Raw genomic sequence first — 26136 nt, forward strand, 5'->3', positions numbered from 1 at the left:
ACCTCCACCAAGGTCACGGCTAGCCTCAACCCAGGTGGGCCTGCAGACGTCGCCATCCTGTGCGGTGGGCCTGCAGACGCCGCCATCCTCTGCGGTGGGCCTGCAGACGCTGCCATCCTCTCCTCCTCCGGTCCCTGCTCCAGCACCCCAAGTTTACTGGTCCCCGCGCCAGCACCTGCTCCACGGCTGGTCTCCGCGCCAGCACCTGTTCCACGGCTGGTCCTTGCGCCAGCACCTGCTCCATGGCTGGTCCCCGCGCCAGCACCTGCTCCACGTCTGGTCCCCGCGCCAGCACCTGTTCCACGGCTAGTCCCCGTTAGAGTACCTCTGAGTCTGGACTTATTGAGGTTCATGACAATTAAGGTCTGCTCACAGATGTAATAAGTGCTGCCAAACAATGAAAGCATTCAATGTGCATGTTTACTAATGTGTGGATACTTTTGCATTGAGGCCTGTGTATAGAAGTATTTCAGATTTATTGCAATAAATGTATTTTTTAGCTCAGTATCACATTGAAAGTCAATCAACTCCATCTGAATGTGGTCTGGAACAGTCAGTTCTGACATTGATTTACCCAGCAATTTTTCTAAAATCCATGAAGCGCTCATCAAACTCCCTCTTTAGGTTGCTGACAAGTCCTGCATATACAAGTAGCCTCTCCTCTACCAGGTTCACTGTCTCAGACTCGGGAAGTGAGCCATGTTTTCTGCGTAAAAGTAAACCGCAGCCCATTTTTTGTCCACCATAAGCAGTAAAATTTGCTACAAACTAAAATTTACTACAGCAGAGTCAGCCAGGACACACAATAATGTAAGCGTTTTTAAGGAGGATAAAGAGGTGGTCTGCATCAACAATTATTTTATTGAGCAAAAATTATAACTGTCAGAGCAGCAGAGCAGGGGCCCAGGACATTAATAACTTGTTTCTAAGAATGGTGAGAAAACCAAACTACCGAGGGCGGCTGAAACAATTAGTCTACATTTTCATTCATTTAATGTTCGTAACATTACCTTGTAACACGGCTCAGGCTGGACTCTGGACTCTGGGGCCTACGTTAGCAGTCATCTGGCTGTGCTATACTCTGGACAAGTCACCAGTTAAAAAAAAAAACTAAAAAAAAAACTTGCCAGTTCATTGTAGAGCAACGGTGTGCACATGTATCTATCACTATCAAACAATGTCTGCGTCCATCAGAGGCTGCATTGAATTGTATTATGACGCTTTCAGGTTCTACTCAGTTATTAATTACTGAGTAATTATTAAACAATATTATTAATAATTAATAAAAACGTAGTAACTGAATAATGACCTGCATCAGATGCTCATAATTATTATGAGCATCTCAGGATGGTCAGTTACGCTATCATGTTGTATTCAATGTGTTCTTGTAAAATGTATTAAGTGGGAAATTTGAATAGCCTAATTACAAAAAGTTAAAACAACTAATAACACATACTTTACACAATAATACTCTAACTTGTAAAGTGGTTAATTGTATTAAAAAAAAAAAAAGGAAACAAATTGGGTGTATTAATCACACACACACAAACAGAAGTCTGTTTGGTGCCCTCACAAACAATCTGAAATAAAAAGACTCCTTAAATTTAACAACCATATTGCTACAATAATAAAGATTCAAAAATTATTTGGACATGTAGAGCTGATAGAGCAGGGAGCAGGCAGTCTCTAGAGCAGGGGTGTCAAAGTCAAATGGACGGAGGGCCAAATAAAAAATTTAGCTACAAGCCGAGGGCCGGACTGTTCGAATGTTCATTGAAAAATTTTTAAATGACGCATATAGTCTAGTGAACCTAATTGAACCTACTGAAAACCTAACAAATATATTCCAATATGATCAGATAAATAAAGCAATATTTTCTTATGGCTCTGTCAGTAATCTTTAATTTTCAACAGACACAAAAGACAAATTTCCTTTATATAAAAATCCCCATAACATGAACATTAAATGAAAGAAACCGGTATTCAAGGCACCATCAGTAGCCTATATTTTCTATTTTAGCAAAAGTGGGCTAAATTTACTTCAAAGAAAAAAACAATAATAGCAATTTTCTATCATCCACTCAACTGAAATATTTTTAAAATATAATTAAATTGAAATACAATAAAATAAAGTGCAAAAATCTATAAATCAAAAACAACACTTTGTTTAAGGAGAAGTAACATGCAGTGAAAACAAATATTAAACTTTAACTTTTAAACTTGAATTGAGTAAAAACTCTAAATATGTGATTGCACAGTAATGTTCACATTAAACCCCCCTCCTCCCTCCGTGGGAGGGAGGCGAGTTGGGTGCCCGAAACCCCCCGCTGGTTTCGGCCCGCCCCTTGGCGCGCGTGGCACGGCGGGCTCCGCGACCCGACGGCTGGCCCTCGTGGCTTGACGGCGGGCGCGTCCCGACGGGCCGCGCGTAGGGGTCAAACGCAGAAGTCTCAGGGCCTCGTGGTGAGGGGGTGGCCTGCGGGTTTCGGCCCGCTTGACCCCCCCGCTCCGCTTGGCGCGCGCGGCACATGACGGGTTCCGCCACCGACGCTCGGGCTGCAGCCCGACGGTGGTGCGGGCCCGGCGGTGACGCGCGGTTTGGGGAAACAAAGCAGAAGTCTCAGGGCCTCGGGGCCGGGTTTCGGCCCGCCCCCTTGGCGCGCGTGGCACGGCGGGCTCCGCGACTGACGGCCGGGCTGCAGCCCTTCGGCCGGCAGGCGCGTCCCGGCGGGCCGCTCGCCCCCTTTCGGAACCTTGGACCGGCATCCGCTTGGTGCGTGTAAAAGATCTGCGGTCTAAAAAAAAAAAAAAATAAAAAAAAAAATAAAAAGATCTGCGGTCTGCGGGCCGGTTCTAATAATAAATCAAGATCATCCCAAGGGCCGTAAAAAACCTTCTCGCGGGCCGGATATGGCCCGCGGGCCTTGACTCTGACATATGTGCTCTAGAGGGAGAGCAGATGGGCAGGGGAGGAAGGTGTGTGTGTGTGTGTGTGTGTGTGTGTGTGTGTGTGTGTGTGTGTGTGTGTGTGTGTGTGTGTGTGTGTGTGTGTGTGTGTGTGTGTGTGTGTGTGTGTGTGTGTGTGTGTGTGTGTGTGCTGGAAGAGATTCTATTGAACCAGGTGATCCATTGGCTTGTGCCCCGCTAGTGCCTCTTTCTCTGCTATAATATAATTCTGCTTTGGTATGATTTTTCAGAAAAGTCAGCTCGCATCCCAGTTCAAAACTTGCTGTGGTACAAAGCCTGCTTAATTGATTCATCCATATTATTTGCTCACGCCATTGATGTACCCCCTCGCACATCGTCTTTTTTTTTTTTTACTCTACAGCGTTTCCCTCCTTCTTTCCATGCTGGTCTCTTGTCTTTTTGAGACTTATATTAAATTAACAAATGGATCAGTGATAGTTTTACAAGCAGGAAATAAAGTGAAATACAAAAACATTATGAATCACTTTTACACTCTTGTTGCCAAAGAGTATTCACGTGTGAATGAGTGGAGAAGGAAGAGGGAAAAGTTACCTTCATACTTTATTACAAGTTCTTTCTTGAATTCAATAGTGTTTCTCGCCTTTTTTATTAGTGCTGTACTTGCTACTTTCTTTAGTCTCAAGGTAGTTAGTTCTGCAAACATACTCATTAAAAAAAAGAAGTAGTTTTCATAAAAATGTATATATTAATTTGTAAGACAAACTCATCTTTGAAGTAATGAACTTTGAATGTACAGAAAAAGTATCATGCATGATAAAAGTAAAGATTTACTAATGAAGAATACTGATTTCTCTCATCCAGCTTTTGTATGAGGAGTGGGCAAATTATGGCGTCTTCTACAAGTACCAGCCCATTGGACTTGTGCGGTAATTATCCATCTATCTATCTATCTATCTATCTATCTATCTATCTATCTATCTATCTATCTATCTATCTATCTATCTATCTATCTGTCAATCTATCTATCTATCTATCTATCTATCTATCTATCTATCTATCTATCTATCTATCTATCTATCTATCTATCTATCTATCTATCTATCTATCTATCTATCTATCTATCTATCTATCTATCTATCTATCTATCTATCTATCTATCTATCTATCTATCTATCTATCTATCTATCTATCTATCTATCTATCTATCTATCTATCTATCTATCTATCTATCTATCCACTTCCAGTGTACATGTCACGGTGGGGTGTGGATGGTGTGCGAAAGATGCTTGATTGTTGCCTTTTCTCTAAACTTTTGGGACTTATTTTGGTTTCAAACTGCATAACCAGGTAAGTTTGACATTTCTTTTAAGTTTATTGTGCGTTTTTCTCGCCGTCTTTGTGTGTGTGGCTGAGGACGCATTCAGAGGAATGGCGTCCCCCACGGCGTCACCTCCGTCAATCAGACAAGGTGTGCGGATTATTTCTCCTGATGGCAGCGTGACAGTGCTTCCACCTGCTTCCTGTGGGAGAGCAGGTAGGATGTGAAAATGTTTCATTTGCATCGCGTATGAACAAAGCAGTTGTTTTCCTTATAAGGGAAGCGTGAGTTCACAGCTTAATTGAAGCCAGCCTGTTTATTAGGGACACTTACACATAAATCTCCCCAATCACTGCCCCATATACGCAGATTACCTTGTCCGGTGTGCCGCTTTTCATCCCCAATGAACATCTGTAGGCAGAGCTCCGTAGATTTGGAAAGTGTGCTAGTGCATTTTAGAATGTTAATTTAGGCTAAAGGGATGGCAAATTGAAACATGTGCAAAGTCTTAGATGACAAATTTTCATGTTTTTGTCTTCACCTGATCAAACTCTTGACATCTCCTTCAATGTGAAACATGGAGAAAGTTATTTGGTATATGCGAGCTTAGGTGGGACAAAGTGCTTTGAGTGTAGGGATGTGGGTCACAAGAAGCTCGCGTGCCCTCATAGGCAACAAAAATACGTTTCTTGTCGCTGATTTCGCACAGGACCATGTGGTGGGCGTGTCCCTTGCTAATGTGGCGGCAGTGCTGCATCCGCTGCAGCGGAGTTCCACGATGGCGTGACAGCCAGTGAGCATGTATCTAAGGGTGATGACTCAGTGGCAGTTCCTTCAGACCTTGCACAGGGATTTATTTATGAGTGAAAGCATAAAGAAAAAAGTAATACTGCAAATGGCGAAGTGTGTGAGAAGCTTGGAGAGGTTCAGGAACATGTTGAAGAACCAGCTTCAGGGTTCCTGTGAGCCCGAGCAGCTCTCAGTGCAAACAAGCAGGACATTATCAGGTTGTTGCAGAGGGCATTGCTGCCCCTACAATAAATGTGCTCAATTCTGAGGACACTTGTGAAGTTAAAGATGTTGTTCAAAGCCAAGTGACCAGTGATGAAATGGAATATGATACTGACTCTGTGTGAGATAAGTATTACTTATACTCACTAAGTTAAATAAATCTGTTTCTTGATGACATGTTTAGAAAGGCAACTAAAGTGGGAGACAATATTGAGGACACGGATACGTTTTTGAAGTCTTTGAGTGTCTTCAAACAAAAGGTAGACACTTATATGCTTAATGAGCGAAGGCGCTACCGCCTTAATAAACACCTGGCAGCTCTCAGAAAAGAGAAAAACAAGACTCAAACATTTTAAATAATCATGCCGCACCCGGCTTTTCTTCATCTCTACTGTCTCTCCTCTGGTGCATTTGTCTGTTCTCTTACTCTCTCACATTATGGGTACTCATAAGCCTGAAATATACTAGCTTGGGTCCCTCCGACGACGTCTTGTTTGATTTGTAGTTCTTCCGTGGGGGGTGGCGCCAGACTTGTAATTCTCTTCCAAAACACTAAGCAGCAGTGTCTCCAGAAGAAGCAACTGCAGCTGTTGTTGCTAGATACTGTATTTCCTTCCTGTGATCACATTGACATTTGTGTATACACTGGAGCTAATCATTTACAATCATCAGATTACTTTTAATGGATGTTTTACTTATGAACTAGAGGAAAATACATTCGTATAGATGGACCGTGCAACTTCTGAATGAGTCGCGGCAGAGGACGCTGTTATTTGCAACGCTATTTGCCGTTCGGGTCATAGGACAAGAGAGAGACATCATGTAAATAAAACTATTAAATAACTATTTTAAAGTAAACAACATGCTGGTGTTTATCTGTATAGTCATGTTCAGAGTTCGCAAATGTTTCTAAATATACTGTGCCTGAAAGGTTATTGACGGAGAATGAGAAGTGTGTGAGAGAGAATATGTCGGAAATTAATCTGTTAACACAAGATTGACAATAAAAGTTGAAAAAATTGCCATAGTTTGACATTTTCTGAATGCAACAACACAATAAGCTGAAAAACAACACATTCAGTAATTTTTTTTAGAGCCTATCGAGATATCAGTTTTCTTGCAAATGTTTGATCACTGTTTTATTTTAAACAATCATTTTTACATTTTAAGCACAAAGTCTGTTTGCCTGTGTTCAGGGATCCTCCTTGGCAAAAACTGACCAATCACAGCTCTGCTGATTTTTGGGAGGTACACGTAGGCTATGCAGGAAGCTACGCAGGGGAGGGCGAACGCGTCGCCTACGCAAGCTACGCGACGCGAGAGTATACACCAGGCTTTAAAGTAGCAACACTAAATATCAATGGAGGGAGAGATAGAAGGACAAAACAGCTACTTTCTGAGGTCTTGTCTCATAAAAACACTGACTTGCTGTTTTTGCAGGAGACACACAGTTGAGACAGATTGAAGGCTTTGGTAAGGGGCATATGTGTATTTAGCAATGGCACATATGGGGGCGGTATAGCTCGGTTGGTAGAGTGGCCGTGCCAGCAACTCGAGGGTTCCAGGTTCCGCCATCCTAGTCACTGCCGTTGTGTCCTTGGGCAAGACTCTTTACCCACCTGCTCCCAGTGTAGCCTTGTCGGAACATTGGCAAAAGAGGAAACTTTTTTTTGCTTCTTTAAAATTTTGGTGGGAGTTGGAGAAAACAAACATACGAACACTCTGCCAGCAACATGCCACATACAGAACTGTTAGAGGACATTCAAAGTGTTTAGTCAGATCTGCATGGTGCTCTTAACCAGGATGCAGTGAGGCATCTACAGGAGAAACAACTAACCTTGGACACCATTCTTCAAGAAAGGGTAAAGGGGGCGCTAGTCTGGTCAAGACTGTTGCAGCTCAGGGACATGGATGCCCACAGTTCTTTGGTCTGGAGAAGACTGTGGTTTGGATGGGAGTGATGACCTGCCTCCAACCTTCTGGGGGTGGTGTGACCTCTGACCAAGACCAGACGGGCAAACTTGCTGTGGACTAGTACTCTTGTTTGTTTGGGTCGAAGCCATGCAATCTGGACAGCAGAGTGCGTCTTCTTTTTTTGCAAATATTTTTATTGAATTTTACAGTTAAAATCACATTTAACAGTCATACTTTGGTCACGCAAAACCTACATACAATCACACATCCACTCATACCCACTCACATGCACACTTGAGGAGAGAGGTGCACTTAAACTCCAACAATTCAAGGTTTACAGTATAAACATTATTAGAAAAGATACCCAGATATTGTATATATTTATCCATCCATCCCGCTCTGGCTCAGGATCAGCAGGCTATCCAGACCATAGCAAGATGGATGAACATTCCTCTGCATCAAGGATCAATCAATCAATCAATCAATCAATCAATGTTTATTTATATAGCCCTAAATCACAAGTGTCTCAAAGGGCTGTACAAGCCACAACGACATCCTCGGTACAGAGCCCACATACGGGCAAGGAAAAACTCACCCCAGTGGGACGTCGGTGAATGACTATGAGAAACCTTGGAGAGGACCGCATATGTGGGTAACCCCCCCCCTCTAGGGGAGACCGAAAGCAACGGATGTCGAGTGGGTCTGACATAACATTGTGAAAGTCCAGTCCACAGTGGATCCAACACATCAGCGGGAGTCCAGTCCACAGCGGGGCCAACAGGAAACCATCCCGAGCGGAGACGGGTCAGCAGCGCAGAGATGTCCCCAACCGATGCACAGGCTAGTGGTCCACCCGGGGTCCCGGCTCTGGACAGCCAGCACTTCATCCATGGCCACCGGACCTATGCGACTCCCCCTCGCAAGGGACAGGGGAGAAGAGGAGAGAAGAAAAGAAACGGCAGATCAACTGGTCTAAAAAAGGGGGGGTCTATTTAAAGGCTAGATTATACAAATGAGTTTTAAGATGGGACTTAAATGCTTCTACTGAGGTAGCATCTCTAACTGTTACCGGGAGGGCATTCCAGAGTACTGGAGCCCGAATAGAAAACGCTCTATAGCCCGCAGACTTTTTTTTGGCTCTGGGAATCACTAATAAGCCGGAGTTCTTTGAACGCAGATTTCTTGTCGGGACATATGGTACAATACAATCGGCGAGATAGGCTGGAGCTAAACCGTGTAATATTTTATACGTAAGTAGTAAAACCTTAAAGTCGCATCTTAAGTGCACAGGAAGCCAGTGCAAGTGAGCCAGTATAGGCGTAATATGATCAAACTTTCTTGTTTTTGTCAAAAGCCTTGCAGCCGCATTTTGTACCAACTGTAATCTTTTAATGCTAGACATAGGGAGGCCCGAAAATAATACGTTACAGTAATCGAGACGAGACGTAACGAACGCATGAATAATGATCTCAGCGTCGCTAGTGGACAAGATGGAACGAATTTTAGCGATATTACGGAGATGAAAGAAGGCCGTTTTAGTAACACTCTTAATGTGTGACTCAAACGAGAGAGTTGGGTCGAAGATAATACCCAGATTCTTTACCGAGTCTCCTTGTTTAATTGTTTGGTTGTCAAATGTTAAGGTGGTATTATTAAATAGATGTTGGTGTCTAGCAGGACCGATAATCAGCATTTCCGTTTTCTTAGCGTTGAGTTGCAAAAAGTTAGCGGACATCCATTGTTTAATTTCATTAAGACACGCCTCCAGCTGACTACAGTCCGGCGTGTTGGTCAGCTTTAGGGGCATGTAGAGTTGAGTGTCATCAGCATAACAGTGAAAGCTAACACCGTACTTGCGTATGATGTCACCCAGCGGCAGCATGTAAATACTAAAGAGTGCAGGGCCAAGAACCGAACCCTGGGGAACTCCGCACGTTACCTTGACATAGTCCGAGGTCACATTGTTATGGGAGACGCACTGCATCCTGTTAGTAAGATAAGAGTTAAACCAAGACAAGGCTAAGTCTGACATACCAATACGTGTTTTGATACGCTCTAATAAAATATTATGATCGACGGTATCAAAAGCGGCGCTAAGATCAAGAAGCAGCAACATAGATGACGCATCAGAATCCATCGTTAGCAATAGATCATTAGTCATTTTTGCGAGGGCTGTCTCCGTAGAGTGATTTGCCCTGAAACCGGATTGAAAAGGTTCACAGAGATTGTTAGTCACTAAGTGTTCATTTAGCTGCTGTGCAACAGTTTTTTCGAGAATTTTGGAAATAAACGGAAGGTGGGAGACCGGTCGGTAGTTTACCATGAGGTCAGGATCGAGGTTAGGTCTTTTGAGCAGAGGATGAATAACCGCTTTTTTGAATGCTAGGGGAACAGTGCCGGAGGAAAGTGATAAGTTTATAATATTTAACACTGATGGACCTAATAATACAAACAGTTCCTTGATAAGTTTCCCAGGAAGTGGGTCAAGTAAACATGTTGTTTGTTTTATCCCACTTACACGCTGTAATAATTCCTCTAATGTTATTTCATCAAAAATAGAGAGACTATTTTGGAGGGCAGTGTCCGTCGTATATACAGTCGTATTTGTGTTAATAGAACCCAGTTGTAGCTGGGATGCGTTGTCTTTAATCTCCTTTCTAATGAGTTCAATTTTCTTATTAAAGAAATTCATAAAATCATCTGCTGAGTGGGTGGAGCTACTGGGAGGAGTCCCTTGTTGGGTTAGCGATGCTACTGTACTAAACAGAAATTTAGGATCGTTTTTGTTGAGGCGGATGAGATTTGAGTAGTATTTAGCTTTAGCTAAGGTAAGCATGCGTTTATAAGTTATTAAACTATCACTCCATGCTTGATGGAAAACCTCAAGTTTAGTCGCGCGCCATTTGCGTTCCAGTTTTCTACATGATAATTTATGAGCTCTAATTTCTTCTGTAAACCATGGGGTGCGCCTTTTAGGGGCCCTTTTTTGCTTTAGCGGTGCTATACTATCAATAATTTCGCGCAAGGCATCGTCAAAGTTGTTAGTGAGTTTATCAATAGAGCCGACATAATTTGGGAATGGTGCTATTACCGAAGGCAGTAGGTCAGCAAGAGTCATCGTTGTGGCAGCATTAATGTTGCGGCCGCTATAGCAGTTATTATTATTATTAGCTTGTTGACAAAGAGTCAAAACTTCAAATTTTATAAGGTAATGATCGGACATTACTTTAGTATATGGAAGTATCATAACTTTGGAGGTGGTGACACCCCTGACAAGCACTAGATCTATTGTATTACCGTTGCGATGCGTGGGTTCATGTATTATTTGTGTAAGACCACAGCTATCAATTATGGTTTGGAGCGCCACGCACTGAGGGTCCGATGGGGTATTCATATGGATATTAAAGTCCCCCATTATGATTATATTGTCGGCGTGCGTCACTAGATCAGCAACGAACTCTGAGAATTCACTGATAAAGTCCGAATAGGGCCCAGGGGGGCGGTAGATAACAGCCAGGTCGAGAGGTAGCGGTGTGACGGACCTCATAGTAAGCACCTCAAACGATTTATATTTATTATTTAGGTTAGGGGTAAGGTTGAAATTTTCATTGTATATTAGTGCGACACCCCCTCCCCTTTTAAGAGGGCGGGCAACATGCGCATTCGTATAGTTAGGAGGAGATGCCTCATTGAGCGCAAAAAATTCGTCCGGTTTGAGCCAGGTTTCGCTAAGACCAATGACGTTAAGATTGTTGTCTCTAATGACCTCATTAACCAATAACGCCTTGGGAGACAATGATCTTATGTTTAAAAAGCCCATATTATAGGTATTGGGCTGTTTTGACGAGTTTTTGTTAAGATTATCCGTAGTGGCAATATTAACAATGTTGCGTTTATTATGCGTAGTGCACTTTAAATAGTTTCGACCATATCTAGGAATTGATATGACGGGAATTTTCCGATTGTTTGCTTGGTGCTGCAATAGACTGGACATATCATAATTTGCCACCTCAGTAGAATGCATGTCCACCTCTGACACAGACACAACAGAAAAAACATTATGTGAATTGTGTATTATTCTAAGAGAATTGCTATGCGTACATGGATTATCCAGCCTGGCGCTGGCTAGTTCTAGCTTAACTGACTCCTCACCCGGACTAACAGACATTGTAATTGCCTGTGACCGGGCTTGCTCTAGTGTAGTCAGTCAAGTGAGACTTAAATAGTAGTCTATGTTTCTAGACAGGATGATGGCGCCTTCCTGGTTAGGGTGAAGGCCGTCTCTCATCAGCAAGCCTGGTTTGCCCCAGAAAGAGGGCCAGTTATCAATAAACGTTAGTCCCTGCGTCCTACAGTAGCTAGCCAACCACTTGTTAAGCGAGACTAATCTGCTATATCTCTCATCATTGCCTCTCGCAGGCAGGGGGCCAGAGACAATTACTCGATGCCTGGACATCTTTCTGGCGAGATCACAAGTCCTGGCTATGTTTCTCTTTGTAATCTCTGACTGTCTCATTCTAGTGTCATTGGAGCCAACGTGTACAACTATATTCGCATAATTAGTGGTGCGATTAGCCTGTCGTACGTGTTTACTAGGCCTGTTGCGAGTTAGCTCCCTAAGATTAGCTTCAATGTCAGGTGCTCTGGCCCCGGGGATACACTTTATTGTGGCTGGTTTGCTAAGCTTTATGTTTCGGGTGATGGAGTCCCCTATAACTAAGGTGTGGTGCCCGGTAGACTGGGGTGTAGGACTAGCTAAAGAGCTAAATCTATTATGCGTCTCAACCGGTACACCGTAGCTTGTAGGCCGCTTAGGACTGCTACAAGCTGGGCTAGTTAGCTCGCTACAGCTAACGCTAGCAGATGTGTCCGCAACATCTAAAGTTACGACATTACTCTGCTCTAACTGGCGGACACGGCCCTCTAGCAGAGCCAACCTCTCCGTGAGTATGGTGCAAGACGCGCAGGAAGCCATTACTCACAGTGTTTTCTGTCACCGAGTGAAGTTCCTGCTGTCCTCAGGGAAGTGGTCGCGGTCTGTAGGAGTAGCTTCTTACTGACCGGCGCTGCCTTTCTCCGCGCTAGCTTAGCAGCTGGCTAGCTGAGGAAAGGGTGGTGGGACAGAGATCGGGTGATTTGCAAGTTAAATAGTACCACTAAAAATGTTTGAGAAGTGATAAAGAAAGCTGTAGAACAATTAAAAGCACACAGATAGAGCGCTACTTAGCTTTTTCGCAACAGCGAACAGACGGCGAGCAGTCACGCACGGTCAAAACTATAACACCTATAACACAAGGATCCTCAGGAAGTGATCCCAAGATCACCTCTCGAGGGCCTCTCAACCATTCACACTTAAAAAAGAAAAGGAAAGTCACAGAAGTTGATCAGATGTAAAACAATACCAAATAAAAAGTCACAAAAAATAAATAAATAAATAAGCAAGTAAACCGTGGGAAGGCCATATCAGAAGTAACAAAAAAAAACAAAAAAAACAATAGTAGTGTAGGATCAATACAGAAAATAATAAAGGTAATAAAAAAGGAATACAACTACAAAAAAGATGGCAGTTTTGTTTGTTTTTTCTTAAATGTCTAAATTGTGATTCAATATATGTCAGTAAAGGTTTCCAGGTTTGTTCCCATTTATTCATACTTGCAGAGTTTATAAATCGTATTCTTTCAAGAGTCATTACATTCACAAGTTCATTTAGCCAGTTCCTGAAGTTGGGTGCAGATGGGCTTTTCCAGTCTTTGAGAATGAGTCTTTTGGCCAAGACCGTCCCGAGCAGCAACACGGCTGTAATATATTTTGGAAGTTTTTGTGTTTATGAAGACCACCCAAACAAGATTATATCCCTGTCAGGGACAAGTTTTCTCTGATATACCCCCGAGTAAAAAAAGAAAATGCTGGACCAAAATGATTGAATAATTGGACATTCCCAAAACGAATGAGACAGTGATCCTTCAGCCGATTTACATTTATCACAAAGTGGAGATGTATCAGGATAAAATTTGTGTAATAAGACTTTGGAGTAGTGAAAACGATGAATCACTTTAAACTGTATGAGCCTAAGTCTGCTGTTAATTGAGCAATTGTGAATTTGAAAGAGTGTCCGTTTGGGTATTGTTATTCTTAGTTCCTGTTCCCAGGCTCTTTTAACACCGTCTGCTGATGTCATGGGCATAATAAAGCAGCTGGCAAATTTGGCGATAAGCTTTTTACTTGTGGGTGATAAATTTAGTAATTCTAAGAGAGGGTGTTTTTCATTTACCAGCTGATACTTTGAAATGTTTTCTTTATTACATTTTGTTGCCTGCAAATAGCAAAACCAACTGAATTGGGACAACTTGAATTTGATTCGCAATTGCTCAAATGATGCAAGACTGTCCTCGACAAACATGTCTTTTATGCATTTAATTCCATTCAAGTACCAGTTAAAAAAAATTATGTCTGTTATCGATGGAATAAATGCATGATTGTGAGACAATGGTTAAGTTACATTGGAAATATTCAATTGTTTTTTTAATTTGAGAAAGAATTTTGATAGAATTTCTTACTACTACACTATGGCTTGTTGATTTAATAGAAGAGACTGGTTTAGTAAAAAGTAAAGATAGCAATGATGTGTAAGGTTTAACTAATGACTGCAGTTCCAATTTCAGCCACAAGGGAGCAGAATTAAGTGATTCATTTTTTGGGAACCCCATCTTCCAATAGGTCAGTGCGTTCAGATTTGATGCCCAATAATAATTTTTGAACATTGGGAGACCCAGCCCCCCTTCCCTTGTAGATCTGAATAAGTGCTTTTTAGATATTCTGCGTTTTTTATATCCCCACACAAAATCTAGAACTAAAGATTCAAGTTTTTTGAAAAAATCTGCAGGAATTAGAATTGGTAAATTTTGAAAAAGATAGGTAAATTTTGGCAGGGTAATCATTTTGCGTCTTTTTAATGGACTCCCCCAGTAGTCCCGTGATGAGAGGAAGACTCGACTCGGAGATGACTAAGCATCTGTAGGCCAGATGGCAAATGCGAAAGCACCTGTTATGGATGGGCTGACCACATACTTTTATAAGGAAGACCGTCGGACTCTTTCTTGAGTATTTGGATGGAGGAATTCTCCCTGTGTCATGTCAGCGTGAAGTCTTGGCTCCGTTGCCAAAAAAGGAGGACCTGTATAATATACATACAAATATAATATATATAATAAAATACATATATATATACATATATATATAACAATATATATATATATATATATATATATATATATATATATATATATATATATATATATATATATATATATATATATATATATATATATATATATATATATGTATATATATATATATATATATATATATATATATATATATATATATACAAAATATATATCGGAACTGTTGTACATAGCGATCAATCCTATTGCATTCCAGATAGGACCATAATGGAAAATATTTTTTTTGTTGGAGACTTGATGGACATATTTTGATTTAAATGTTTGCATTATTTCATTGGACCAAGCAAAATCTTTCGACTGTGTAGATCACAAATATTTTTTTTCTGCACTTGGGTTTGGAAAAGGCTTTTTAAGTTGGGTCAGTTTACTGTACAAGGGAGCACAGTACCTGTTAAAAGTAGGAAAAGGCTGTGAAGCTGGGCATCAGACAGGGCTGTCCAATCTCTGGTCAGCTACTCTGCCTTCAATTGAACCTTTTTTATGGACACTTGGAGAAAGGTCGAGTCATGCCAGTAACCGACTTGGATCCCCATCATCCACCCAAGATCACTGCATATGCAGATGACATTAGTATACTCGTAGGAAAACAACAATATGTCTGCTGCTTACAAAAGGATGTCAGTATATTAAAAAAATCTACATCTGCCAAAGTAAACTGGGCAATGTGACTGGGCAAATAACACAGTGCCCACTCTACCAGGGGGTCTTGAATGGAAAAAGAAGGGCTTACATTTTCAAGCATTTTTTGGGGGGAAGGTTTCTTTTATTTAAAGGCCTACTGAAATGATTTTTTTTTATTTAAACGGGGATAGCAGATCTATTCTATGTGTCATACTTGATCATTTCGCGATATTGCCATATTTTTGCTGAAAGGATTTAGTATAGAACAACGACGATAAAGATTGCTACTTTTGGTGTCTGATAAAAAAAAGGCTTGCCCCTACCGGAAGTAGTGTGACGTAGTCAGTTGAACATATACGCAAAGTTCCCTATTGTTTACAATGATGGCCGCATGAAGTGAGAGAGATTCGGACCGAGAAAGCTACAATTCCCCCATTAATTTGAGCGAGGATGAAAGATTTGTGGATGAGTAAAGTGCAAGTGAAGGACTAGTGGGGGTTGAAGCTATTCAGATAGGGAAGATGCTGTGAGAGCCGGGGGTGACCTGATATTCAGCTGGGAATGACTACAACAGTAAATAAACACAAGACATATATATACTCTATTAGCCACAACACAACCAGGCTTATATTTAATACGCCACAAATTAATCCTGGCAAATCGATCGATGACTTGCCTGCTGATGGCATTTAAACAGTAAAAATTAAATGTGTCCTTTTCTCTTTCTCTCAGGTGTACACAAATTACCATGTGGAACATGTTTTAAATCCATACATTTTGGTTTTGGCGGTGACTTCCTTATCTCTCCAGGAAACACATATGATTGGCTCTCGTTCATAATTATGTACGCCATTAAAGACCTGAGATTGAATATATTCTGAACATGTCCCGCCCATCGACAAGACTAAATTAAATATAATTAGATTTTGTTACTGACAATATTTTTGTCTTGTATTTATACTTCAACTAACATCTCGGTTAATTGTGTTATAGTCTTAGTCAACGTGCTTTTGTTTTAATTACTTATCTTATGTTTACGTAGCTTAAAAATGTTGTCTCTAGAGAAAATGTGCTGTATAAATATATTTCACTTCACCGGTTCCAATGTAAAAAAAAAAAACAGCTTCCAGCCCAAGGCGGGCACGACGCACATTGTAGGCGGGCACAGTCCATGACGACAGGAGTGTAATCTGACAGGCACAAGACAGGAGTCGAGGTCGACAGTTATTTGGGCCAGGTTCCTTCCCTAATGGCAGCTGGAGGATTTGTACAAGTTCCATCTTGAAAAATGGACGGCAGACCTCCAGTGGAGGCTTATAGAGCAATAGCTATGAACAGACACAGAGCACGCATTAATCCAGGGGTTAACACATACTGTTGTTTTTGTTCAAAGGAACAACTGATTACTACATGTTACTATTTTTAATGTGTACAGCTTCCCGGGCTGTAGCCAATGTTTAAACTTTTATTTCTTTTTAGGTGCTTTATTTATTTTATTCAGTCGTTTGTTTTGGGGCCACAAAAAACCCCTCCCAAAAAGGGTGCTTAATTTTCTAATTGGTTCTGCCAAATTGGCAATTTGAAGCACCTGGTCAAAAAGTCCTGGAAACTACCAATCAATTTCAAAGGTAGCATGCGCAACAAATGTTCAATAACTACTTCTCGTCATTGTGCACTAACTCTAATGAGTGAATCTTTGCATTCACATTTGACATTAATTGTATATACGTCAGTGAAAACAGGCGAGGAATTGACTGCACAACAAGCTGTTTAAATTACAGTCCCACAAAATTAGAACACAACACACAAAACATAGTTATGTAAAGCACACACTAACTACTACTAATACTGCTGTGGGAAAAATAAACAATAGCTGTAACAAGTCATAAAACAAAACTTTAAATTGTACAAATTGTGACGCAAAGGACGATGGGAATCCGGAACTCCCCAGATACGTCAGCTCAGGTGCAGGAGCAGCCTGCCGTGACGTGTCAATGTGTCGGTCATCTTAGTCAAGACAACAGTGAAATTCAACGCAATGCATGTATAATGAAATCAATTATAACTTGTTCATTTTCAACCAGGTTTCATGTGATTTACCTTATTGGCAATGTCAAAAGGTGTGTTGTTAATGCAAAAACATTTAATTACCAAAACATCCAGAAACTACTCTTACAAAAGAAGCCGTATTCCTATCTTAAAGGGTTCCTAGTATGCAAAACCAATTTGTCTTACCCTTTGGTAACTGTTCTTGTGTATTTGGATTCTGCATAAGTTCTTAAAAGTAAAAAAAAATCAAACCATGGAGGCATTGCGGAGATATATAATAAAACAATCTTGCCTTTTTTTATACTTCATCCAAACGAGCCGTTTAAAATTTGCACAACTTGTGACGTCTTTCCAACATGTGACATCAGCGGGTTTTCCATATATGATAAAGGTTTACCTGAAGAGCTTTGCGCGAGTCTGCCATTGTAGTCAATAACTTCCTTATTTTTCTTTATCCTCTTGTCATGGAGCAGATAGGGTCGTACATTCACATGCATCATACGCTTTTGCTATTTCTGATTTTTTAAAAAGTAGTACTTTGTCCTACATATGTCTAGACTCAGTATGAAAGCACAAAAAATTACAACATGGCTAAGAGCGCAGTCAAACTCAGGCACGTAAATAAGACTGCCAACCAAACCGCGCATCCTAAACAGACAACGGTCAGAAAGTGGTTTCAAGATGGTCTCTGTGTCCATAAAAAATGTATGAATATGATATGATGAAAAAATAAGGGCTGTTATCCAACATTCTTAAGATTGCATTGTGTTAATGGTAGCAGCAACAAGATACAAAGTTGTTGTTTTTTTAAGGGTTAGGTTTAGTTAATAATAGCTTTCATTTTGCCCAATTTAGGAAGTACTTTGGTGAGAAGATTGGACTGTACTTTGCCTGGCTGGGACTGTATACTCAGATGCTGATTCCTGCTTCCATGGTGGGAGTCATTGTGTTCCTGTATGGCTATGCAACAGTGGATGACAATACACCAAGGTATAGTTACTCAAGCACAACAATGGATCACATCTTCAAAACTGTCAGCTTTCACAAAACTCATACTCAACTGTTATTAAAGCCTTTTTCATACACTCAGAAGTATTTGGGCAATTGATCTATTATAAATACAGGTCCGCCCCGCCTTTTAGGCAGAACATGCTCTGTGTAGGGTCTCCTGATCTAATGAGGGGCCCCACTTTTCATGGATAAGGGCATATAGAATGTAATTTAATGAATGATTCTGCACTTATTTGAAATTATACCAAAAACGTGTCCCCAGCCACTTCCTGCTCTGTCACTGACAGAAATATTTTGCCAAATCTCCCCAGACAGTAAGACTGACTCCTGTGGCACACAGCATTTGTGCATATTTTGTAGGGCACCGAGTTTGAATTCTAGTCGTAGTTGATTTTGGAAAATGTTATAGATATGTTTTAATGATGTTAAATTTGTTATTATTTACAATCTATTGCATTGGTAATCTCTTCCATCTTTTCCATTAATCAAATGTTGACTGTGTATTTGTACTGGTTGTCCGTGAGTGTACCTTTATTGTTTTTTGAATTTGTCCAATCTGTTGTTAAAATGTTTTCTATAATTTTAGAAAATTGTGGAAGTAAGGAAACAGGTGTTTATCTTCAGTCTTGTAAATCAGTACAACTTTTGCTATTTTTATTTTGCTTGGGAATTTGCCTGTTAGAAACGATAGATTACGGATGTACGTTAAAGGTTCTGAAATCTCTTCAATAACCTTTTATATTGTTTCCATATCAATTCCGTTACAATCATTTGATGTCTTGGATATACAATTATTCACTATTTTGATTATTTACTTTTCTGACACATCTGTGGGGAACATTGAGTTGGGATTTTTGTCTATGGTATCATTTAAGTCTTCAACTGACCCGGGATCTGGAATTTTTTCCTCCAGATGTGGCCCAAAATTGACAAAGTAATTTTAAAGCTTTAAACTATTTTGTTCATATTGCATTTTTTTTGTCTTAATAATATTGAGGTAAATCCTTCTTAATGCCATTTTTAATGATTGATATTTAGGATGCCCCATGTTGCTCTCAGGTTGTTTTTGTTATTTTCTAATGTTTAACTGTAAGATTATATCCTGCAAGTTCATAAGATGCTGGTTACAATAAAATTATATTTGCATCAAAATAGTTGGGTCTATTTTTTAAAGTAATTCAAACCATGCAAGCAAGTAACTAACTGCAATTAATCGTTATTGATCAAAAATCACAAGTCTGAATAATGTAATTTAAAAAAGAATTGTTAATTTAGAAAATATTAATAAATAATCACCATTGTATAGTATGTTACACTGCTGATTTTGTTTATTTTAAAGTGTATAGCTTGCTAAAGTTTTTTTTTGTTTCCACTTTTTCTGACTTGAACCTGCCAAACCCTTGTGTGTACATTAAAAAATGTACTAACATACCTAGCTAAGAGTAACTTAGGGGATGGTGACAGCTGACATTTAAGAATAAGTTGAGGAATTAGTTTCGAGTAGACCTTGAGGCCTCTTCTTCTTCCTCCATCTGCTTCTCATCCCCACAGGATATTATGACACATGCTGCTGTTCCTTTTTCATAAAGAGAAAAGACACACATTTCTTCGAGCAGTCGTGTTCATGTCAGATGTTCAGTCTTGGCGATATCACTGGGTTAAAACTCTACGCAACATCCCACTGCCTCTGTTGTAGGGAACAGCATAGACATAAATTGTTTCTAATCTCCTCATGAGGCACTGAACCACTTGAGCCAATTGGTTAGAGAATTTCTCTAAGTTTAAATGCATGCTTAGGCACAAGACACCACCTGCTGGTCAAATGCGTAATTACAAACAGCTGCTTCTTACACTTTTTTCCAATTGCTTAAACACTACATTTTAAATGTTCACACAGTTAAAGTCTACACACAGTAAGCAAAACCACTGTGGAGATTTGCCTAATATTAAGTATGGCCTCTGCTTTCCCACTTTTTGCGAAATATTTCACACAATGCTTTACACACACCTTCCCATTTTGCACATGTGCACTATGGCCTGATCCATATAGACCTGCAGGTGATAGTTAGAATCAGTAACTGAGACTTTTGAGTAAGTTCTTTCATAGAGTTGCTGTTGCGTAAGTCTGCACATGTCGCCTATACTCTATGCTGTATTTTTATATATCTCCAGATTTTTTTTCTAACCTTTTTATTTGTCTCAGATTTTAATTTGTACTGCATGTCATTGTTGACTACTGCAATATGTTATTTTACTTGTCTGTGGTAAAAATAAATATTTTCAGTTTGCAGCATTATTGTTGAGCAGTTGGAAAGATTACTGGATATTTTTACTTTCTCTTTAGGTCCTTACGTTTAGGCCCACTTCAAAGTAAACAATGACGATTGTTACATATTTGCCAATATATTTTGTCAAGTTACAGTAATAATTCATCACATATGCTAAAAAGGTCGGGAAAATGCCCCAAACGTGATTTCTTATAGTAAAATGGGGGTTTTTACAAATGTGTTTTGTATTTATCATTGTTCTGGGTAACTCACTCCAATAGTGTCTTATCATTTGAAGTCTGTGAGAGTGAGATGAAAATAAAACTGCATTTTTACAAATGCTTGCTTTATTTTGATAATGGGCATATGTTTTGACCAAAGTGTGTCATTTTGCAAATAATCTAGGAATTAAGAAAATTGAATGTGATGTTTGGAAAAGTGCGTATATCCTTTGAAAAAAGACACACAGTTAGTAAAATTGTGTGTAAGCAAATGGAAAAAATTGTAACCACATAATGATGCATTGAATTGTTGTCTATTCTGGCTCTTGGAAATGACAATGAATCACAATAAATGTTTGCCAAAATAGTTTAGCTGAGTCAATTTAACAAAGTATAATAAAATAGGTTTTATGTGTTATATATATACATATATATTGTGTGTTTGTATTTTGCCAACATGGTAGAATCAAATGATAGGGCAGGTTGTATAGTATAGTGTATAGAACGGAGGAGATTTATTTTTTTATTTTTTGACAATACCTCTCCATCATCCAGGTGGTTAAAAAAAATAAATACAGAATGCGTTACTTGAATAAATGTGATCTTATTAGTGATAAACACATTTGAGAGCTGACGTTGCCGAAAAAAGAACCCACTTCTTGTGGAATAATGTGCACTACTGTGCGACCAAAGTTCTGATGAAGTCACACACTACAAGGTGGTTTAATAGACAAGCACTTGAGCTGAAGCATAAACCTCCTGCCAGGCCAGTTCTTTCACTCAATCCCCCAGGACACTATCAACATAAACCCAGATGTGTTTTTTTTTATCTCAATGAACTGTGGCGGGGTTGAGGTTTTGATCTGATTTTGTACAAACATGCTGTGATTTTATATGCTGATGTGTTTGTGTTATGTACTGAGCTCATTGATAGGATTACACAACTGATTGTTCATCATTCATATGGTTGATTGTCTATTGTCTATCCCAGGGGTCGGCAACCTTTACCACTCAAAGAGCCATTTTGGCAAGTTTCACAAATTAAAGAAAGTAATGGGAGCCACAAAAAAATTTTTTAAATGAAAAACACTGCATACAAAGCTTAAATGCCTTGTGCTATGTTAACCAGGGGTCTCCGACACACGCACCGGCACGCACTTTAATGTGGAAATTTGATGTTAGTGCAGCCCGCGAGTTTTGAATGAATGGCGCTTGATAGCGTCATACTTGCCAACCCTCTCATTTTTCCCGGGAGACTCCAGAATATCAAAGCGTGATGACACTGCATTTGTCATCCTCTACAATCTGCCCTAACAGTGTACCTGTTCAACCACATGTAGAATGCAGTTTCAGCTTGCTCATGTAAGTGACAGCAAGGCGTACTACCTCAGCAGCCACACATCTTACACTGACGGTACCAATACCCAGCATCCCATGCAGCCCTAACTCTTCCGCTCAACCAAAGCACGGAGAGGGGGGGGGGTTGATGTGTGGGGGGATTTGGTGGTAGCGGGGGTGTATAATGTAGACCGGAAGAGTTAGGGCTGCATGGGATTCTGGGTAATGGTTGTGTTGTGTTTATGTTGTGTTACGGTGGGATGTTCTCCAGAAATGTGTTTTTCATTCTTTTTTGGTGTGGGTTCACAGTGTGGCGCATATTTGTAACGTAACAATGTTAAAGTTGTTTGATACGGCTACCGTCAGTGTAAGCTGTGTGGCTGATGAGTAAGTATGCTTTGCTGTCTCCTGTGAGTAAGTAATAACAACATGCAACATGTGGCGGGACTGGCATGCTGTATGTAAATGCTATGGAGGACAATTACTGCAGTGCAATTAGGGCACGCCCTTTATTTAGTAATTAGAGTGTAAATAGGATTGTTTTTCCCTGGGAGTAATCTATGAGAGACACTGAGATCCATAAGTCTCCTGGGAAAATCGGGGGGGTCGAAATGTATGTAGCTGAGCCGTATCAGAGTGGTCAAGGAGCCGCATGCGGCTCCGGAGCCGCGGGTTGCCGACCCCTGGTCTATCCACTCTACATAATTCTCCAGATTTTCTGAACCTTTTGATGATATTACAGAACGTAGATGGTGAAATCCCTAAATTACTTGTAATAGCTGGTTGAGAAATGTTGTTCTCAAACTGTTCAACAATTTTCTCACGCATTTTTTCAAAGTGGTGACCCATCCTTGTTTGTGAATGACTGAGCATTTCATGGAAGCTGCTTTTAACCCAATCATGGCACCCACCTGTTCCCAATTAGCCTGTTCACCTGTGGGATGTTCCAAATAAGTTTGATAAGCATTCCTCAACTTTCTCAGGCTTTTCAGTGGCCACATGTTCTGCCCATCACTGGTCAATAGTGCTTGAATGATTTAGGCTATACAGCCATTCATAAAAAATATTACTTTAATTTGTTTCCACGTAAAACAAAATCCAAATGTTTAAGCTGTGACAGTTTCAATTTTGTCTTGACACTGCACCATGATCAGATACATATAGGAATAGGGAATCACTGAAAAAGGACAGGTGAAGAAAGATAGTTGAGATGGATAAGATATTTAATCCGAATTTTTGAAGCTTAGACCAAAACACCAAAATTTCAATTTTAAGAACAATGTAATCGTGAATATGTAGCAACTGCGCTGCTAACTAGTTTACACTACTATAAAATTTGCCAGGATTGAATAGGCCAGTGTCAGAAGATAAAGGATTAGCTCTAGAAGGGAGAGGCAGGAAGCTGAAATTTAATTTGCTTTTTGCTATTAGCACATATATTATAATATTTACTGCTCAGTGGCTCAATTAGTCTGCTCAGTGGCCTTCTGGTTCCACCGTGCTAGCCGCCAATAAGTATTATCTATAAAATATCTACATGCACATTGATTACCTGCAGTGTCTCTGTATGTGTAAGGAGAAGGCAAGAGAGAGGATGAACACAGTATAAAATGTAAGGCGAATGCACATACAGTGTGTACTGTATATATATATATAGACTTAAGTGTTATGTAAGTAAGTAGTTTGATCCCCGGGCTCGGGGTGTTTCTGTGTGGAGTTTGCATGTTCTCTCCGTAACTCGGGCACTACGAGTTCCTCCCACCTCCAAAGACATGCACCTGGGGATAGGCTAATTGGCAACACTAAATTAACCCTAGTGTGAGAATGTGAGTGTGAATGTTGTCTCTCTATCTGTGTTGGCCCTGCAATGAGGTGGCAACTTGTCCAGGGTGTATCCCGCCTTCCGCCCGAATGCAGTTGGGATAGCCAACCCCACGACCCCGAGAGGGACAAGCGGTAGAAAATGGATTGAGGAATGGAATACATATTGGCAATTATGTGCTTTTTATCCTCAACTCCTGCTCAGTGGCCTTGTGGTTAGAGTGTCCACCCTGAAATCGGTAGGTCGTAAGTTCAAACCCCGGCCGAGTCATACCAAAGACTATAAAAATGGGACCCATTACCTCCCTGCTTGGCACTCAGCATCAAGGGTTGGAATTGGGGGTTAAATCACCAAAATGATTCCCGTGCGCGGCCACAGCTGTTGTTCACTGCTCCCCTCACCTCCCAGGGGGTGGAACAAGGGGATGGGTCAAATGCAGAGAGTAATTTCAGCACACCTAGTGTGTGTGTGACTATCAGTGGTACTTTAACTTTAACTCAATGGATGTTTCCATGCGCACTGACAGATTTAAGTCAAGGAGAGGAATAATGGACAGCCAGAAGACGCACAGTTGCACAGCTTTTTTCTATCTAGCAAGCTAAATAAACGAGCAGATTGATTGGCTAATGACAACCTGCAGAGGTTCTTCCACCTTCCAATTGGGAAACGGACAGATAATATTTAGAAGAATACTACTAATTTACTAATTTCAGCCACCTAATATTGAATTTGTGTGCAGTTTTTTGGCCAAAAAAATGCCTAATAATGACACATGACACCTCTTTGTTAATATGCAAGCAGTAAGGGGATTATTCACTCACTACTTGTGTTTATCTCCTTTTAACTTTATATTTGAACTGTCTTACAGCATGGAGATCTGCAACCCAGAGAAGAACATCACCATGTGCCCGATGTGTGATAAAGTCTGCAGCTACTGGAAACTTAGTTCAGCTTGTGGAACTGCAAGAGCCAGTCACTTGTTTGACAACCCAGCTACGGTTTTCTTTTCTATATTCATGGCTCTTTGGGGTGGGTGAACTAATGTTTTATATAACAATAATGAGTTAACTTGTGAATAATTACAAAAAAGTATCGCATTAATCATCAATCAAATCAGACTTTATTTATGAAGTGCTTTCCATACATAAAAGAAATACTACACAAAGTGCCTTACAGCCTTAAACACCATACCCCGATAACCAACATCCCCATTCGTCACACACTCACAAAAACACACACAAGTACACACAAATTAATGCATATCTGAGTACATGCTAGGCGAAGAAACACTATCACACTGCAACAGACCACAGGCAGCAGGACGCTGACAATAGCGTCCACTCAGCCATGGCCAATAACACCTGATGCAGAGGGCTCCCATTGAGGAATGCTGGAAAGTAGAAATAATAAAACATATAAGATAGTAAGAACCATGAGTTGGAATATGGGATAAAATACAAGGAAAACATATTATTAAGATAACAAATATATATCATAAATAGATAATCAATTAATAAAACTAAATAAAATCTAGCATAACTAATGAGATAAAAGAAATGTACAAATAACTTCAATAAGATTAAAAATATATTACACAAAAGTCAAATCAAAAATATTGGGTCTGAAGCATGCTCTTAAAAACATGAATGCTCTCTGCCGCCATGTTGTCTTTCGGCAATCTGTTCCATAGACAGGGACCATGATAGTTGAAAGATGAAAGACTTTGTGTCCTGACTTTTGGAATAATTAGGAGACGAGTGCCAGAGGATCTCAGGGTCCACAAAGGTTTGTAGGGTAAAAGCAAATCTGAGAGATAAGGCCCAATAGCATCAAAAAAGTTCTAAACTATAAGAATAACCTTAAAATGTATCCTAAGATGCACAGGGAGCCAATGCAGAGATTTTCAAACCGATGTAAAGGGGCAACAACTTTTTTAGTAAGACCAGAAAGCAGGGCATTACAGTAGTCCAGGGGTCGGCAACCCAAAATGTTGAAACAGCAATATTGGACCTAAAATACCAAAAAAAAAATCTATCTGGAGCCACAAAAAATTAAAAGCCTTTTTATAAGTCTTATAATGAGGAAAAACACATGATGTGTCTATATTAGCCTACTATCAAAATTACTATCTGTCACAGGCTTATGCAAATCTTCATTAAAAGAAATGTTGAAATATAATATTTATTCTACACATTTTTACAACTTTGGAAAACATTGGTAAAACGGAGCCTTCTCAGCAGGTGAGATAACACCTTGACATTTCTGGCTTAGAATGGCCAAAGGTATAGATGTGTGTATCCAAGTTAAAGGAAAGTGCAGGCTGTCTTCTTCTAATGGATTTATTATAATCTTTGCAATCAGAAATTAAGCCAATATTACATACAGATAATGT

At 40.1% G+C, this 26136-nt stretch overlaps 1 protein-coding gene across 7 annotated transcripts in view; it reads left to right on the forward strand.

The window, feature by feature from the left end:
• Positions 1 to 26136, forward strand: part of LOC133630688 (anoctamin-1-like) — a 242799-nt gene that overhangs the window by 155977 nt on the left and 60686 nt on the right. For all 7 annotated transcript variants that reach the window (XM_062022331.1, XM_062022333.1, XM_062022332.1 and 4 more), the window contains 3 exons: positions 3790 to 3854; positions 17941 to 18075; positions 24613 to 24773. In XM_062022331.1, coding sequence (XP_061878315.1) covers positions 3790 to 3854; positions 17941 to 18075; positions 24613 to 24773 — 361 coding nt within the window. The remainder of the gene's footprint in view (positions 1 to 3789; positions 3855 to 17940; positions 18076 to 24612; positions 24774 to 26136) is intronic.

This window comes from Entelurus aequoreus, linkage group LG16 (genome assembly GCF_033978785.1).
Source record: "Entelurus aequoreus isolate RoL-2023_Sb linkage group LG16, RoL_Eaeq_v1.1, whole genome shotgun sequence".
Taxonomy (NCBI): Eukaryota; Metazoa; Chordata; class Actinopteri; order Syngnathiformes; family Syngnathidae; genus Entelurus; species Entelurus aequoreus.